General features: G+C 52.0%; 1 protein-coding gene across 2 annotated transcripts; it reads right to left on the bottom strand.

Annotated features, from left to right (window-relative positions):
- Window positions 1-1,501: 1,501 nt before the first annotated feature.
- Window positions 1,502-16,577, bottom strand: TFAP2E (transcription factor AP-2 epsilon). 2 transcript variants are annotated; one of them, XM_036351681.1, is made up of 7 exons: window positions 16,295-16,577; window positions 15,528-16,010; window positions 14,912-14,963; window positions 6,310-6,532; window positions 4,930-5,048; window positions 4,232-4,373; window positions 1,502-2,394 (listed from the first exon to the last, which is right to left on the bottom strand). In XM_036351681.1, the coding sequence occupies exons 1-7, from the start codon at window positions 16,319-16,321 to the stop codon at window positions 2,112-2,114; spliced, it is 1,329 nt and encodes a 442-aa protein (XP_036207574.1). In that variant the 5' UTR covers window positions 16,322-16,577; the 3' UTR covers window positions 1,502-2,111. The 2 variants fall into 2 exon arrangements, with proteins under 2 accessions (XP_036207574.1, XP_036207575.1); XM_036351682.1 differs by having other exon boundaries at window positions 2,225-2,390.
- Between the last annotated feature and the right edge of the window lie 2,451 nt (window positions 16,578-19,028).

The following is a 19,028-nucleotide window of genomic DNA, read 5'->3' as shown; positions in this document are numbered from 1 at the left end:
TTGAAGGTCAGATAAAGAGCTTCACAGATAAGAAAAAGCTAAAGGAGTTCATCACCACCAAACCAGTATTATATGAAATGCTGAAAGGTATCCTTTAAGAAGAGAAAGAAGAAGAAAAAGGTAAAGATACAAATTACGAACAACAAATACACATCTATCAACAAGTGAATCTAAAAATCAAGTGAATAAATAATCTGATGAACAGAATAAACTGGAGAATATAATAGAATCAGGGGCATAGAAAGGGAGTGGACTGACTATTCTCAGGGGGGAAGTGGGTGTGGGGGTGTGGGAAGAGACTGGACAAAAATTGTACACCTATGGATGAGAACAGTGGGTGGCGGGGGTAAGGGCAGAGGGTGGGGTGGGAACCGGGTGGAGGGGAGCTATGGGGGGAAAAAAGAGGAACAAATGTAATAATCTGAACAATAAAGATTTAATTAAAAAAAAAAGATAAACCCTATTTTATCCAATTCTGTGCTATTCTTAATCCCACATAAAGGTAGGGTTTGGGTTCATGTGAAGTGGAATATCATCTCTAAGATACTACCTGCAGATCAGAACATGTGTGTTAACAGTGTTATCATCAGATTTAAATGTCACACACTTTACACCAATGATAAATGCTTTATACCATAAGAAAAAAGTTAATTGTATAAATGAGGGAAAAGATGATTCGTATGACCATAGCTAGTTCAACCTTCAGTACCACTGTTTGAATTGGGTTGAAGAGTGAAGTGGCGTTAGGGGTATAACAGTCTTTCAAAAACTTTACTGCCAGGGAAATATATAGGGAAAGGATTTATGTTTTGTAAGGTAAACATGTGTGCTTTGGGGAATGATATAGTAAACTAGTTAGAAGGGAGACTGTTGATGCAGGAAGAAAATGATGCCTAAAGAGTGAAATCCTCAAGTAGATGAGAGAGTTGGGTTAGTATTGGCTTAAAACACACACACACACACACACACACACACACACACACAGTCATCAGCATTCACACTGACACACATACAGACCCACCACCCATGACTGACACATTCACACAGGCCCACCAAGTCACAATAATGTACATACAGACCCAGGAGTCACTTCACACACTCACAGAACTAAAAGCCACACTGACAAGCCAAATAGACCCACCACCTGTACCCCATCTCACATAGGCCCCTCCTAGGACTCTCCCTTGGGAGGCAAATCCAGACCTGGGCTGAAGGGGGAGAGGGGGACTTCACATTCAATGGAAAGGTTTTATTAAGAGAATGAGAAAGCATTCTGAGAGTTGGGGAGGTGCATCCACCCGCAGAGTCAAAGGAAACATAAATACAAAATCCCAGCGACAACCTCAGGGTCCCTAACACGTCTTTCTTCCCTCTGGCTCCCTGTCCCCCAACACTCCTTTGAACCGAAACACCCTCTCCATCCTGGTCTAGCTGGACATCTTGGAGCATGAGCAGAAAATAGTGAAACGAATCTTCAACTTGGGATAAATCAGTTGTGCTGGACATTTTAAAACTTTCAAATTTAATTACAACACACAAATAAATAGGGCAGACAATGACAGGGCTGTGAAGTGCAGCCTGGATTCAAGTTATACAATTTGTGCTTTGTCTTCTTTGTTCCTGCCCACTTCTTTCCAAGAGTGGGAGGAGTCCAAAGTACCCATTGGAGTTTTCCTGCCAGGACCCCTTTTCTTTGAGGGTCAAGATTCTGGGATGAAGGGTGCCAACTCCTCAGTAGCACCTCTGGTTTGTCAACAGTTTTCCTCCTGCCATCAGTAAAAACAGCAAGGCCTTGGACCCTAAGAGTACCCACCACTGCCCAAGCACCCTAACGGGGAGGGCTCAGCCCCAAGAACCATGCCAATTTCCTGTTCAAGCACTTAGCAATCCAGGGTCAGAAAATTGCAAACAACAGGGCCCTTATCAAACCACCACAGACAGGCCATCCCCACCTTTTCCAGCCCAGGTCCCTAACTCGGGGGTCTCTGGATGAATGCTCTCTTTCTGGCCTTACTCTAACCCCTCCTTTTAATCCTTTCAGGCCCACCCCTAGGAGCTAAGACCTTATTTCAGGCCTTGGGAGCCCCTTAGGGATGGGGCCTGGGAAGCGGTTATTTCCGATGCTTGGCATCCTTCTCTGAAGCTTTAGTGTCGCCATGCCCACTGCCCGCAGTGCTTAAAAACATCTTGTCCAGCCCCTTGAGTGACTCCAGCAAGTAGTTCTGGAAGGCGGTGAGGGCAGCACAGATGGCTGGCCCACCAAAACCGTGGGTGATGAGGCTAAAGTGTGTCAGGCAACTCTGCACTCCGGGCTCCAGGATGAGAGCAGGGCGGCTATTGCCCAGTGGCGAGCGGTCCTGAGCCATCAGGTCTGCAAACTCCTTACAGATCTGCCTGGTGAGGAAAAAAGGGTCAGAGGTTAGAGGTCAGAGGTCTGAGCCCAGAGAAGGACCTACCATATTCTGGGTACTTTATTTATATTATATTTATGATTGTTGACCCTGCCAATAGTCTGCAAATGATGATCATACCCATTTTACAGAAAAGGAAACTAAGGTTCAGAGACATTAACTGATTTGTCTCACAGCTAGTGAACAGCACATGCCAATACCCTAGGATCCTTCTTCTTGTGGACATCCTGCCCATATTCAAAGTCTAGCTCTACCACCTTATCCAGGAAACTTTCCTTGATCCACTCTCCCAATCCTACCCCCACTCCAAATACCAGTGCCTCACAGAGCTTAGAAATTATTAAGGAACAATCTAGAATCTGCCTTGAATAACTGAAATAATAGCTCATAGTGAACATGAATTGAGGCCTACCATAGATGCTGTGCCAAGTGTATCATCTCACTTAGTCCTCACAACAAATCTATACTCTTATTATTATCACATCATATGATGAGGAAACTGGTTTCAAATGGGTTAGATCAGCGGTCGCCAACCTTTTGGACCCCCCAGACCACGGACCACCGGTTGGTGACCACTAGGTTAGATGACCTGCCCAAGTGGCTAAGCTGGGATTCGAATCCAGCTCTAGTTTGCAGACATTATTTGTTTCTTTGTGCATCTTGTGGTGTGTGGCTCAGGCAGAAGAATCACCCCTGTCTCACCTTTGTGTCACCATGGAACCCAGTCAGCATCTTAGACATGAGTGGGACCTAGTAGTGTTGAATAAGTTGGCTGGTTAATGGGTGAGGTGAGCCCTGCCCTAGATGTGTTTCTTCAGCTACAATATGAGCAGTCTCAACGGTCTCATGAGTCATGGAAGTCCCTTGAGTCTGTGATTCCATTTCTGCTTAGGGGACTTGAGGAAGCCTCAAAGAGGGGAGGGTAGAGTTGCCATTTGAAAGACTGCATTAGGTGGGGGTACTAGCTGGTGTTCTAAGCAGGAGAGCAAGCCCAAGGATGGGAGAGCAGGAGAGATCAATTGGTGTGGGTAGGGTTTATTTGGGCTGGATTGTGGGGTCCTCAAAGGAGTCTGGACTTTACCCAATGGATTGGTGGTTTTCAAATTTTTTTATTCCTTTCCTCTCTATGTCTCACTCTGTCTCTTCTTGCACTGGGATTCTTTCTAAAAACTAAACCTTAATGGACTAGAAGTTCATTAAACAGACCCCGAAGCATCCCCACAGAACCTAGTTTGAAAATCAGTGCAGTAGCAGTGGGAGCTATTGAAGGTTCTTGGGCAGGGGGGCAATGCATGTGCAGGGAATCTGAAGGAATAATGGGGTGCTGGAGTGAAGATCCAGGAAAGAGATTAGAAGACTAGAGTTGAGGTGGCAGCATGTGAAGGGTGGTGAGGGAGGTAACAACGAGAGTTGCAGAGAGGTTAAATGTAAAGTAAGGACAAGGGGTGATCAACCTGGCGCCTGGGTGGGCATGGGTGCCCTCATGGAAATCACTGGAACAGAAGGGCTGATGGGTAAGGCTCAAGCAGAGGGAGCAAGACCATGGAACCTCAGAGCCGTGATGGGACTAGGGCTGGTGGTGTCATGGGGCACAGACTATGTAAGCCTATCTATGACACCATTTTTGCTGATTCACAGAACCCAGATATATTCATATATGTCCATGTAGCATGCACAGCATTGAGTGTCGGTGTACTGTGTGTGGTGCCACTCGTGCCCAGGCGTGGGGTCTGTGCATTGCACCTACATGTGCCTGTTCATGGCACCCACGACAGCCTGCGCATAGTGTCCAAAAGTGTCCACACTGCACCCTCACTCACTTGGCGGCCAGCAGCATGTTCTTGCGGCTGTGCAGTTCCCCAGGGTCAGCATGCTGTCGGCACAGGTACTCGGCAGCTGCCTTGGCTGGGAACTCGGTCTCACAGATGTAGCTGAAGTCTCGGGCCAGGTGTATGGCCTCTCCTGGGAGGAGGAGAGGCAAAGAGGTGAGCTCTCACTACAGCCAGGTGTACCTCTGAGACTGGAGCACCACCTTGAACCTTGACCCCTGGCCAGGGCCCATCCTACCCCATCTTGCTTCTATAGATACCTTCCTCTAATTTCCCACTCCAGCAATCCCATTGCCATCCTTTGGGGCCACCAGGGATGGGCTCTGAGTTCAGGGATGGGAGCTGAGCCCACCCTGTATCCCAAAGCTTGAGCTCTATGTAATCACACCCAGAGGCACCAACCTCCAGGGAAAGTACTCTAACCCCCTTATCCCTTTCCCTCATCCAGTCGCTGGCCACTTCTCCCCACCATACACACACATGCTCTCTATTGATTGCATGGGCACGTGAACACACACACACACACACACACACAGGCTGTACATACATATGATACACAGCACTTCCTCATACATGACAGAGAACAAACATGTGACTAAACACACCTTCCTGCATTGGAGACTGTCACAGTCACACTGGATGACACAGGTCCCCTCGTGCCCCAGCGCCCACCCTCAGGCCTCACTCACCCTCCACCAGTGAAGTGAGTAGCGTCACGTTGGCGGCCTTGCGTCGGCCAGCTGGCAAGTTGAGCCCAATCTTCTCCAGCCGTTCCCGCAGGCACCGGCCTCCATTCTTGGACTTGGCCCTTCACGTGCACAAAGAGAGACAGACACACACTATGAAGACAAGAGAGAAGGATGCAGGCTAAGTGACCTTGCTGCTTCCACCAACCCCTGCTGAGGCTTGGGTCTGGCCCTGGGGACTGTCGGGGGCCTCTTTCAGTCTGGCCCCAACCTCTTTCTAACCTCACTGGCTTTGTAGCCAAGATGGAGGGTAGGGGTCCTAGCTCCAGGAGCCCCTCATTTCTCCCTAACCCTCTCAATAGCAGGATAGCCCAGGGTGTGGCAAGATAGGCCTTTTTCCCACCTTCGCACGCCAGCCAGGCCATACACAGCTACCCAGGGACACATAGACCTTTATACAGATACACTGGGACAAGCAGACATGCACAGATACATATAGATACATACACAGATGAGCGCACACTGAGGGCCAAGAATAAACACACCCCAATAGAGACAGACACACAGAGAGAGACTCAGACACCAGGCACACATAGGGGCACAGAGACAAATGTTCACACGAAGTCAGGATCTCAAGGACATGTACAGACACTCACACATTCACACGAGTCCCTCTGGGCTGCTCGAAGAGACCAGGAATAAGGAGATACTCCCATACCTGCACAAATGCAGCCCCCACACAGAGGTACATGCACATGTCTAGCTCCAGATGTACATGTGATCCCATACACACAGGGTAGGACACACTCCATCCAACACATCCCACTGAAAGTAACACAGGAAACTCGCATTCATGGAACACATCTTCCTAGCCACCCCCTATACCACACACACACAAACATGCACTCGTGCATGCACACACCATCCTTAGGCACACCAAGACTCAGCCCTATGTAGGCACAAAGATATGCACAAAGGGAGACAGACACACAACTAGAAGATAACTATGGACCCCAAAACGCACACACCAGAGAGGCCTTTGCTCCACAGGGGATGGGCTTTGGGTCCTGGGGGGTCCCTTTTCTGGAGGAGGGGGTGAAAAGGGCACTCTTCTTCCAGGACCCAGCCTTGTCCATCTGCCCAAGACGGGTGGGTCCTCCAACCCTCCTCTATGCCCAGGCTTCTTCCTCCACACCCCACCCTCAAGGCCTCAGACCTGTAGTTGCTGCTGGGGACCTGGACCTCCCCTCCGGGAGACTGAGGCATAGGTGGCCCTGTGGCTTGGGGTGAGGCTGGACCCTCCTTGATCCCCTGAGGAGGTCTGAGATGGCCACGGATTTTGGCCCAAACACTGTGCAGGGAGCTGTGGGTTGGCCTTCCTACCTGCGAAGGACACCACCCAGGAGTGAGGCGTTGAGGCACTCGGGAGGCGAGAGTCGCCGCTGGACCTCCCCCACTGTCACCTTGTACTTGGATGTCGAGCTGAGCAGTGACAGCCGGCCTGGCACGGAGCAGAAGACCTCACTGGGGTTCGTGATGCCGCCAACCAGGCTGTCTCTGGCCAGTGAGAGGGCCGAGAGGCTGCTGGCTTTGGAGGGGATGGGGACTGTGGAGCAGAAGCAAGAGCAAAGGAGAAAGACAACACTGAGCCAGGGACTTCAGGACACTAGCAGCTGTGGAGGGAGCACTTTGATGGAGCACCCACTCTGAGCTGGGCACCATGCTACATGCTGTGCACACAGGCACAGTTAAATGTCCCAGTATCTTTCAGAGGAAGGTTCTATGATCCCTGCTTTACCAAGGAAGAAACCAAGGCACATTGACGTTAATGTGACTCACCCAGGTACACTCAACTAATGGGTGGTAAAACTGGACCTAGAGCTGTCTGGTTCTTGAACCTGTGTTCCCTTCACCAAGCCAGGCTGGTGCCCTGTTAAAACTCAAACAGCCCCAGCAGACTCTTGGGGTTTTGGCATGTGTGAACAGAGAGGGAGTTGGAGATGAGGAGATGGGGTCTGAGCTGCAGGCAGGATTCCTGGGTCACTGTGGCAGGGCCCAGCCAGATCTGGGCAATCACAAGGAGCCCCCAACCCCCCACCCCCGCCCACTTGTGATCCTATGTCTTCACCTCCCCTAAAGTAGTGAGAGGACAGGAAGGTTACAGCCCCATTAGGCCTCCAGCCCTGGCCCCTTCCTGCCAAGTCATTCTGGGATGCTCAAGGAGACCAGGAAGAAAGAAACACCCTCTGGCCCCCTCCCCCAAATGCTATTTAATTATCTCCCAACAGCTACAAAGGGCAGAGAAGGGAATCTGAGAAGTTGATTTTCTAAAACCCACTTGGACATCCTTGCCTCTAAAAGAAAGTTCTTCCTGCAGTCTAACCTCCATCTTCCTGCTCAGCTTCAGAGGGAAGAGAGAACACTTGAGACACATATTTCCCCTGAGGCTTAGCTTCTTTCAAGGAAGTGAGAGCCTTGGTGTTAAAAAAAAAAAAAAAAAAAGGATGTCTTATGTGTGTGTTGGGGGGGCGGGGCGGCCATGTGGGGAGTCTGGGGCCAACAGCTACTGAGCACTCACTATGCTATGAGCTTACACAAACAACCTCACTGAATCCTCAGAACTCACAAGGCGGCTACATTTATTATTCCCATTTTGCAGATGAGAAAACTGAAGCCCACAGAGGTGAAGTAGTGTGCCTGAGCTCACACCGCTGGTAGACTTAGAACCAGCAGCAAGCCCTGGACTGTGGTCTCAAAGACAACACTCTTAGCCCTCCAGCCATACGGCAAGTATTTGCTGAGTGTCTGTGTGCCAGGAGCTGTGCTGGGCCTTGGGAATGCAGAGGCAAACGAGGATGACCAGGACCGAGCCTGGCAGAGCCCCTCCAGCTTTTCCCTCTCTGGGTGTGCATTTCCCCCTTCCCCTGTCCCCCAGCCAGAAACCTCAGTGATGCCTTTCACACTCAGTGATGCCTCTCCCACCACATCCCATCCATCACCATGTCCTAGGTTTTCATTTCTCCGCGTGCCCTGAATGTTGCCCCTTCTCCATGTATGCACAGACACTCACTTCCTGCCTGAATTTCAGCACAATCCCTGCTCTGGTCTCCCTGCCCTGCTGCAGAGGGAACTTTCTTAAACACACATCACTCTCTAGCCTAAAACTGGTCAGTGTCCAGTCAGTGCCCTGAGAGACAAAGTCCAGCTCCATAGCTGGGCAAAATGATGTCCCCTGTCCTTTAGGAAGTACCGACTCTATACCCAGTGCTTTACATGAACAGCTCTGGGGAGTGGATGCCATTATCCATCCCCATTTTAAAATGAAAAAACTCAGTTGGGCACAGCAATCAGGAGCACAGCCTCTGAGCATGGACTCCAGAGCTCACATCCTAACCATCATCATACCCTACTTCACCTTCCTTTATAGCCTGGCCATGCCTACCCCTCTTGCCTGATCCCCGGCTTACCCTTTAGCCTCTTGACCCACACTGACCAACAGAAGTATACTGTGAGCCATGTATGTAAATTTACAGTTTCTCAGAGCCCCATTTTAAAAAGTAAAAAGAGCCGAAACCGGTTTGGCTCAGTGGATAGAGTGTCGGCCTGCGGACTGAGAAGTCCCAGGTTCGATTCCGGTCAAGGGCATGTACCTGGGTTGCGGGCACATCCCCAGTAGGAGATGTGCAGGAGGCAGCTGATCGATGTTTCTCTCTCATCGATGTTTCTAACTCTCTATCTCTCTCCCTTCCTCTCTGTAAAAGATCAATAAAATATATTAAAAATAAATAAATAAATAATAAATAAAAAGTAAAAAGAAACTTGCAAGGTTAATATATTTTATTTACCCCACTATATCAAATATATTATCATTGAAACATAATCAATATGTTAAAAATTACTACTGGGCTACTAAACATTCTTTTCTTATACTTAGTCTTCAAAATTCAATGCATATTTTACCCTTACGACCTATCTTAATGCAGACTAGCCACATTTCAAGTGCCCACTAGCCCCATGTGGCTAGCAGCTCCCACAGTAGATAGCACAGCTCTAGGCTTCAAAGGGGAAGCACAATAGGTAACCTATGTCAGCGAGATGTGGGTGACTGGTGACTGGCGCTGCCCTGTGCAAAGCTGCCACTTGTCTCTCACCATGCTGGACATACCGACATTGCCGGAGATCCTGGTTTGCTTATTTGTTTGTTTTTGCTGGTGAGATCAGGACTCTGGATTTCTATGAGAAATCTCTGTATTTTTAAACATGAAAAAGTGCTCAACGTCATTAATCACTGAGGAAATGCAAATTAAAACTATACTGAGATACTACTAGGATGGCTATAATGAAAACAATAGACAATATCAAGTGTAGGTGAGAATGTGGAGCAACTGGAACCCTTGCATTGCTAGTGGGAATGTAAAATAGAACAGCCACTTTAGAAAACAGCTTGACATTTTCTTAAAAAATTAAACACAGCCCTAGCCGGTTTGGCTCAGGGGATAGAGCGTCGGCCTGCGGACTGAAGGGTCCCAGGTTCGATTCCAGTCAAGGGCATGTACCTTGGTTGCGGGCACATCCCCAGTGAGGTGTGCAGGAGGCAGCTGATCGATGTTTCTCTCTCATCGATGTTTCTAACTCTCTATCCCTCTCCCTTCCTCTCTGTAAAAAATAAATAAAATATATTTTAAAATAATTAAACACGAACTGCCCTGGCCAGTGTGGGTAAGTGGTTAGAGCAGAGGTGGGCAAACTTTTTGACTCGAGGGCCACAATGGGTTCTTAAACTGGACCAGAGGGCCGGAACAAAAGCATGGATGGAGTGTTTGTGTAAACTAATATAAATTCAAAGTAAACATCATTACATAAAAGGGTACGGTCTTTTTTTTTTTTAGTTTTATTCATTTCAAACAGGCCAGATCCGGCCCGCGGGCCGTAGTTTGCCCACGGCTGGGTTAGAGTGTCAGCCTGTGCACCAAAGTTTCGTGGGTTCGATTCCCAGTCAAGGGCACGTGCCTGGGTTGCAGGTTCGATGCTCAGCCCCGGTCAGGACTCATGTGGGAGGCAACCAATTGATGTGTTTCTCTCACATTGATACTTCTCTCTGTCTTTCCCTTTCTCTTCCACTCTCCCTAAAAATCAATGGAAAAATACCCTCAGGTGAGGATTAACAACAACAAAAATTTAAACACAAATTTACCATACAATCCAGCATTTCCACTTTTAGGAATTTAGCTAAAAGCAATGAAAACGTATATCCACAAGAAAGACATGTATGTGAATGACTATAGCAGCATTATTCAACATAGCCAAAAAGCGAAAACACCAAGTAATCAACTGATGAATGAATAAACAAAATGTGTTGCATCCATGCAATCGAATACTTGCTCAGCAATTTTGAAAAAAGAAGTACTTATACATGCTACAGTGTGAATGAACCTCAAAATATTATGCTAAGTAAAAGAAGCTAGATGCAAAAGTCTGTATATTTATATACTCCATTTATATAATATATCTAAAACATGCAAATTTGTAGACAGAAAGCTGATAGTGGTTGCCTAAAGCTTGGGGTGAGGATGGGGATTAACCACAAATAAAGGAATTTTGGGGGTGTTGGAAATGTCTAAAAATGGATGTGGGTATGCCCTGGCTGGCTGGCTCAGTTGTTTGTAGTGTCATCCCACACACCAAAAGGTGGCGGGTGGAGTCCGGGTCAGGGCCCACACCTAGGTTTTGGGTTTGACCCCCAGTTGGGTGCATATGGGAGGTAACTAATTGATGTCTCTCTCCCTCTCTCTCTCTCTCTCTCTCTCTCGCTCTCTCTCTCTCAAAAAAAAAAAAAATCAATGAAACATATCCTCAGGTAAGGATTTAAAAAATGGATGTAGTTATGACTATGCAAATAGAAATTTACTAAAAAAAATCATCTTGATACAGTCTAACAATGGATGAATTTTAGGTATGTAAGCTTTATTTCAATAAATGGGTAAAAAATGCAAGTTCCAGGGACTCTCATTCAGTAGATGTGAGGTGGTATACCAGAAGTCTGCATTTTTTAACAAGTACCCCCAAGGGATTCTGACACAGTGGTTCCTTAGACCACACTTAGAGTATCACTGCCCAAAGCCTGAGGGGGAGGGAGAGCAGGAGGAAGGCAGACAGGAGAGGTAGTGACCCTCCTCCCAGCCCACCTGCCTTTCTTCATCTCCCCCAGTGGAGCCTGCTGGTTAAGTTTACCTTCTCACCAACTGCGAGAGGGGTTCTTTTATTTATTTACTTTACATATTTTTATTGATTTCAGAGAGGAAGGGAGAGGGAGAGATAGAAACATCAATGATGAGAGAGAATCATTGATCAGCTGCCTTTTGCACACCCCACACTGGGGATCGAGCCCACAACCTAGGCATGAGCCCTTGGCTGGAATCGAACTTGGGACCCTTCAGTCCACAGGTCGATGCTCTATCCACTGAGCCAAACGGGCTAGGGCCAGAGGGGTTCTTTTAAATATAGCTCCTACCCTTCACTCCCCTGCTCTACACTGCCCTCACATAGCGTCCAAACTCTCTGCATGGACACTGGTTCTTCAGCCTCTCTTTGGGGCAGACAGGGGCCTGTCTGGGAGGCAAATGAAGCAGGGTTGTGCAAGTGCAGGGTCCGACTCTGTCTTTACGTAGTAAAATTTTGATATTTTGTTTATCATGGATTTTTGGCATTATTTTTATTTTAAAATATTGCATTAAAATATATTATGTATCTAAATCTTGCCTCAGAGTGAGTACCTCACCCTAGGCCTGGCCCTGCTTGGATCTTCATTTGGAGGCCCAAACCCTCGCCATCTCCCTTTCCTTCCCCAGAGCCACGAGGAGCCGAGGGGAGGTGACTGTTTACATCAGCCCAGGTTTGCCCCAGAGATCCCCCTGAGATTGGAAGATGGAGCCCAGCAGAGAGGGATTCCCCACCCCCAAGGAAGCAAACCACTCTCCTCAGAGGGAAGGAGGAATATCTCATGAGGTTCTCATCTCCAAACCACTCCCCTCCAACTTTGACTATATAAAGTGAAACTCAGGGAGATTTTTAGCCCTTATAACCTGTCTGGCTTTTCCACAGACAGGGCCTTCGCACACGCTGTGCCTAGTGCAGTGAAAGCAGCAGGATCCTTTCTACACCCTGCCTTTCAGTGCACTCAGACTTCAAAACCCATCAATCACTCATTCAACAAACACCCATTGGGCGCCTAGGGAGCCACTTCCTAGGGCCTCCTCCAGGAAGCCTCCCAAACTCATGCCCTCGCTGCTCCTTCTGAGCTCCCACCACCACCTGCACAGGCCTTCTCACTGCCTTTCTCAGCCAGAAAACAGTCCTGTCCAGGTCTGTCTTCCTCTCCAGGCCCGCCTGCTCTCGGTGCCCGGTGCCCCTAGGACAGGTCGCAAAACTGGAGGAAAAAAATGTGGGCAGAAAATGGAGGGCTCCCCGCTTCCCCTGGGGTCGGCTGGGACCCCACCTGCCATTCTCTAACCCACGCCGTGGCTTTAAGGGGCTGCCCACCTGGAAGGGTGTGTGGGGGCGGGGCTTGCCTCCCGGGGCCTCCAGGACAAGTGCTGGAGACTCAAGATTTTACAACCAAGGGCTGGGCCCCCGACAGCTTCCAGGCTCTCCTCCCCCAGGAGCCCATGGTAGGAAGATCGCGTCGCTTTGGGGATAGGACGGATCTGCCTGCCTCCCTTTCGCATCCAGAACTCCAATCGTCCTACAGTCGCCCCGCCTGCTGTAGCCGGGAGATGCTGGAGGAATCCGATGCTTCAGTTAGCCAAGACTGATTTTCCATAAATGCAGGACCGGGTCGGAACGAGGTGCCCACAGCTGCCGGCAGGTGCCAGCCGACTTCAGGACTCCCCGGGGGTTCCCAATGCCTGAGGGCGAGGCAGGGCGCTAATTCACCGCCCTCAAGGAGCTAGTGAGTCCCTCAGTGCCAGCGGAGAACCCCGGCGAAAATTGCCCGCTGCAAGCAGAACTCTAGCCGGACCAACTGTTTAGCCAAAGAGCACATCCCCAGGTCCGGACCCCAGGGACCAGCCTCCGTATTTGCAAAGCCTGACCCCACTGGCCTTGTGCTCCGGGCTTTGATGTCCAGGATGGGGTGCCCAGGGCGCCGGTTACCCAGCTCATTCAGCCACTGATCCGCTGCCACTGCGGTCCAGTGGGTGTGTGCACCTGTTCCCGCAACACCCGCAGGGCACCGACAACCACATCTGCCTCTCCACTCACATCTGCTTCCCCACCTACCCCACCCACCCCACCCACTGCCCCAGCCAGCACAGCAGGACTCTGGGCAGTCCTGGCCACACTCACCGTGTTCTTGGGACTGCCTTTGGGGACCGGCGCACACCTTGGGCCTGGGATTTATGGAAACATGTCCCTTGAGAGAAACCAACTCCCTCCTCACAGCCAGTCCTCCCACCCTCCTCTGGTCTGGGGATTGGGGTTTAAAGTACACAGAGAACAGGCTGATTTTCTACTCTTCCCCAAGCAGAGGTCCCCAAGCCCGTTCCCAAAATGCATGGGGCTAGTCCCCCCCCCCCCCACCTTAGGTCTCCCAACCCCTCAGCCATGGCACTGGACACCAAGACCATGATCATATCTCTGGGTTGACAGAGCTTTTCCTTCCAAGGGCTTAAAAAAAACAAGACAAAACAAAACAAAACAAACAAAAAAACAAAGCCATCGCAGTGCCCGCCCCAAAGAGCTAGGTCCCGAATTCAGGCAGCCAGGTTCCCAGAATCCTCCCAAACCCCAGCTCCAGGTCACAGCCCCAAAACCAGGAGGTCTGTCTCCTCAGCTTGCCCACACACACTTCAGGCAGTCCAACTAATTCTCAGTCCCTGGTAACGCAGTCGTAGCTCCTCGAAGTCCACCCCCCACCCCCACCTCCACTTCCACCTCCACTCCCAGCCTTTGCTGGGAACAGGTGGAGGGCAAACAGAGCCCGTGCTTGAATTCACCACCTCAGATTTGTCTGAGTCTCTAGATTCTTGCCCCCCACCAGCCCCAAATCTAAAGGGCCCCCCCAAGGCCTAGCCCTAGACCCACTTGAGGGCAAGTCTCAAACCCCTGTCTTTTTCTAGTCCATCCCCCACCCCCACCCCCACAATGCACAGAAGTGACCCTCACAAGCTTAGAGATCTTCAGTACTAAAGATCAAATTCCAGGACACAATGGAGACCCTGATACACATATAGAAACCCCCATACACACGGAAATGTACACCAACATGAGAGAAATGCACCACACACTCAACAACAGAAACACATATACCAAGAAATACCAGAAAGACACCTAGGAAAGGGACATACAGGACCTGAACTCACGCTGACACCCAGGAGCAGGCAGGCCCTCCCTTTCGTGCACACACCGGCTCCCCTAACCTTAATGCCAAAAAGGCTCCCGCTTGGAGAGAAAATTCCCCAGGGAAACGCAAGATTTACCACCGCCTCCCCTCCCCGAAACTCCCCATCACCCGCCAAGACCCTGCAGGAAGGAAGGGGGCAGAAAGCCCTTGCCAGGCTAGCAAGTGGTAAGGCTCTGTAAGGTGGGAACAGCACCTCCATTCTCACCTCTAAGGAAACAGGGAAGTGGTTTAACTCGTTCTGCAAATTAACTCCAGATCCGCAAAAGCGCCCTCCCCTCCGTAGGGAGAGGCCAGGCCCCTGTGAGGCTGAACTGGCGGGCAAGTTGGGTGAGCGCTGATGGACTCCACTCACCCCAGGCCGCAGGCTCTAGGGCCAACTCACCCACCTGTGCAGTTGCCCAAGCTCTGGCCAGCCCCCCACCCCGGTCCCCCTCCGCCTCCACTGCCCCTCTACTGGGCCGAGGAGTACCCCGTGGCCACCAAGCGGGGCGGTGACGCTCCAAGGGGGGAGAAAATGGCTCTGTGCGCCCAGGGCCTGCACCATCTCGCCCGATTCTGCCCTGGCAGATGCACGCCATTCCTTACCTTTCTTGATCACAGACTGGTCCAGGAGGCTCACTCCCGAATCATCCATGACCTGCAAATAGGAGAGGCGGTGGTAAGAGTGCGTGTGGACCTAGTGTCCTTTCGCTTCCCAAGCCCCCGCTGTCCCTGGTCCCCGTCCTGTCTGCTCCGGCCAACAATGTGCACTACGGTCGGGTCGCCTGGGGTGGGGCCAGGATTCGCTGAGGCTCGGCACCATCTGTGCAGCCGATCTGGGCCCTGGGCACCTCACCGTGCCGTGCTGTAAGGGAATTTTGAACCTTAGGGAATTTTGAATCTCTGCCTCTCTTCGCTCCAGGCTCAGGCTGCCTCAGCGGACCGACTCGGCATAGATGCCCTACGTGGCCCAGCCGAGAGGGAGAGAAGCGGCCCAGCCCCTTCCCATTTACTCGGCGGAGGGCTGCTGCCACCCAGGCACGGCAAAAAGGCTCCCCGCCGCCGTAAGGGCCAGGCAGCGTCTAAGCCAGGAACCCGGACGCATCCGAGGAGTCATGGGTGAGAAGCGGCAGGCTGGGGGGAAAGTTGGTTTCCCGTTTTCGGCACCTTCCCTCCAGCCAGGGCCCTCCATCTGGCCCTTCCTGGACAATTCCGGCCTCACCTGCAAGTCCTCCAGGCCGGGCGGCGCCGCCAGCCCGGGGAGGCCGAGGGGCGCGTCCGCCAGGCCGTGCGCGCCGTCGGCCAGGCTGTGCAGGAGCCGGGGCACCGCGGCGGCGTAGTCGCGGCGCGGGTCCAGGCCCAGGGCGCGGGCGGGCGGCGCCAGCAGGCCCGGCGGCTCGTTGTGGGCGCGGGTGGCGGCGCGGGTCGCGGTCCAGGCGGCCGGTGGAGGCTGCGGCTGTGCCAGGGGCGCCAGGCCGCCGTACGGGTCGCCCGCCAGGTGGGGAAAGGCGGCGGTGGCGTCGGGCGCCTGGCCGTAGGGCAGGGGCGGCTGCGGGTAGGGCGGCGGGAAGTAGGGCGGCTGGAAGTCGGCGGCCGCGGCCGCGGCGGGCGTGTGGCAGAGCGGGGGTGCCGGGCCGTAGGCCGCCGGAGGCAGGGACGACAGGCGGGCCCCTCCAGCCGCTGCGCCCAGCCCGTCGGGGCGCTCCTGGAGAAGGAGAAGGGCGCGTGAGGCGATCGCCCGCAGCCAACAGGGGTCCAGTCCAGAAGGACCCTCCTCCTGGCAGCTCGAAAGGGTCCAGCGGCCGCCCGGCCCGCTTCTACCCGCTTCCCGGGGGCCGAGGTTTATCCTTGGAGACCTGCGCTCACCGTCCTCGGCGGGCGGGACCCCTGCGGTCCTCTCCCGCTGAGACTTCGTTGTGGAAGGGGGTTCGGAAGGTCCCGCACTCAGTCCTCCTGCTGTCCCCGCGCCCCCGGGCCCCGACTACTCACCATGGGGGAGTAAGTGTGCACCAGCATGGGGCAGGTAGCTGGGGTGCGAGGCGCGGCGGCGGCGGAGCCTTCGCCCGACGGCCAGCGGGCGGGACGCGGGACGGGAGCCTGCACAGCCCGAGGGGCTCACTTGGTGGCGGGAGTGGAGGTCAACCCAACCTGGAACCCAGCGGGCGTCGGGTCCTCAAGTGTGGGCGACCCCGGGCGAGTCCATGGGGGCGGGACGCGGGCCAAACGGGCTCCGATCGCACTTGGGAAAGTCGGCCAGCGGGTGCCCAGCGCCCGCCCTGCTCCCTCTGAGCGCAGCCTGCTCCATGCACTCTAGTTATAGTGGCGGGGGCGCGCCGGGCCTCGGGGGCGCGCATTAAAGAGACACGCGGCGGCCGCTTTCTCCCTTCTCGCCAGCGAAGGCTCGGGGGAGGCGTGGCTTCGGCGCGACCCCATGGGGTGAGTACAGCCTTGTGAACCCAATCCCCGCGGGTCACCCAGCTGCTGTGAAGCAGAGATGGATTCAGGGCTGGGACGTAGGGGCTTTATTGCTTCTTTGCCTTGGAGCAAAGCACCACTGTTCCTTAGCCTCAGCTTCCTTGTCTGTAAAATGGGTATCCGCCTTTTCTCTAACCACCTCACCTCGCCCACAATGAGGTGGGCGATCGTGAATGTGGAAGAAGTTTGTGAGCTGTAGACTCAAGCCCACCGGCTCATGTGTATGCGTGTGTGTGCGTGTGTGTGTGTGTGTGTAGGGGCCATCAATCTCTCTGAATGTTTCCAGATCAAAGCGCCTCTGAGGGTGCCCACTTACTCCAGGAGGCTTCCCAGTACCAAGCCAGCGTCTGAGTAAGCTGGAGACGATCTCTCCAGACAGAGAGCAAGTTGCCTGGGACTGGGGTTAAGCATGAGTTCCATCTGAGGAGGGCCTAGGTTGGCTGAATGTGGGCCTGTTGAGTGAATCTGTGTGTAAGGGACACTGTGTGGATGGTATGTGATCCTTACACTAGCACCCACAGGCTGTGTTACCATGGCAGACACTGGGTAGCTCTCAAGCATGTTCCAGTCTCTGCGGTCACTCTGTCTTTCTTTTTCCCAAAACCCAACCCTGCCCTCCTGAGAGAAACTGGGACAGAGATTAAAGAAAGGAAATGAGAGGAATGCTACGGGGAATGAGAATTAAGAAGGCAGAAGGAAGATGTTTTTTGAAAGCCAGAAGGTGCTCAAACCAGGGTATAACAGAAATTGTCCCAGCAAACATGTATTACAGAGAGTGCCAGACTCTGTGCTAAGTACTTAATGAATAGTGAGCTGTTGAACCCTCACAACAGCCCTATGAGATAGATAGCCTTATCACCCCCATTCTCAGGTGAGGAGAATGAGGCACAGAGAGGTGAACTGGCTTGCCCAAGGTCAAGCAGCTAGTTAAGTGCCAGAGCTGGGATAGCCCGCTTCTAGCCTCTCTGTGCTCAGAATTCCTAGTCTGTGTTGTCTGATACTCAGGTGCCTAGAATTTAGTCCTGACTTCAACTGACCTGTGATGCTGGGCAAATCCCTCTTCCTTTCTGATCTGAGTTTCTGCAACTTCAAAAACAACAATAAAGTAGGGGAGGACAGAGAGGACTAGATGTGGGAGACAGAACATAAAGGTAAAAAATTTGAGATAGATTAGAGGAGAAGGGGAGCTAGAGGAGACACCATTAACCCATGAAATGTAGGTGGAGGAGGCTTGAAAGGGGTATCCCAGGAGGTACAGGTCTGGGTCATCTCAGCCTTGGGGTCTGTGGGGTATGAGGAGGCTAATAACAGCTAAAGAGTCGCCACTAAGAACTTTTCAGAGGTTGGACCACCAGCTAGAGTGGAGGATGAAACAGAACTGGGCACCTCTGCAGCCTTCGTGCCCAGGAAAGATCAGCGGTCAGGAGTATGCTTGCATGTGTGTCTATATATGTGGGTGTGTGAGTCTGTGGTGAGACCACCCTCAACTTTAGCAAAGGACCTCAGAAGTCAGGCTCCAGGACAGGGGTATGTGTGCTGATGCATGGCATGCAGGTAGGTAGACCTCTTTGGGAGAAGTCCAGTGAGGCAAGGCTGTCATGCCTGTGCCCAGCTGTGGGATCCCCTGCTTTCTCCAGCAGGTGTGGGGAGGCCAGAATGACAGGATGAGCTGTCTGTCCAGTGGCCTCCTTGGGTTTCCTCACTCTACTTCCCTGCAGCTAAGACAACCCCCCTTTTTTTTAACCTTATTTTCCCTTCTTTTCTGGCCACTTCTCAGTCTTCTATTTCTGCCCTTTTCTTCCTCATTCTTAGTGTCACTTATTCATCCTCAGAATTGCAGCTTCTGCCTTTTCTTCCTATCTACAATCTTCATGAGCCAGTTCATCCCCTCTCAAAACTTTAATGACTACCTGCTGTTATCAGGTAGCCATTCTGGCCTCCCTGTCTGCTGTTATCTCCCAGCTCTGTTATCTCCAGTCTGTTTCTCTCACTAGAAATCCAGACCCTTAGATGCAATTGCCAGTAGGATACTTCCTCCAGACATCTTGTTGCCACCATCTGAAACTTGCCAAGTCCAAAACTGAACCTCAACACCTCCTTCACCCCACCAGCAACCCCTACCTCTTTATCCTCCTGAGTTCTGTATTTCCATAAATGGCACCACCAACCTTCAAATTAAAAATAGAGTCATCCCAGACTCTGACTCTGACCTCCCCCACCCATAAGCTGCTCCTCATGGAATGTTGTC

This window comes from Myotis myotis, unplaced genomic scaffold, assembly GCF_014108235.1.
Source record: "Myotis myotis isolate mMyoMyo1 unplaced genomic scaffold, mMyoMyo1.p scaffold_m19_p_2, whole genome shotgun sequence".
Lineage (NCBI taxonomy): Eukaryota > Metazoa > Chordata > Mammalia > Chiroptera > Vespertilionidae > Myotis > Myotis myotis.
Note: the sequence above shows the minus strand (reverse complement) of the source record. Positions and strands in the feature narration are given on the sequence as shown.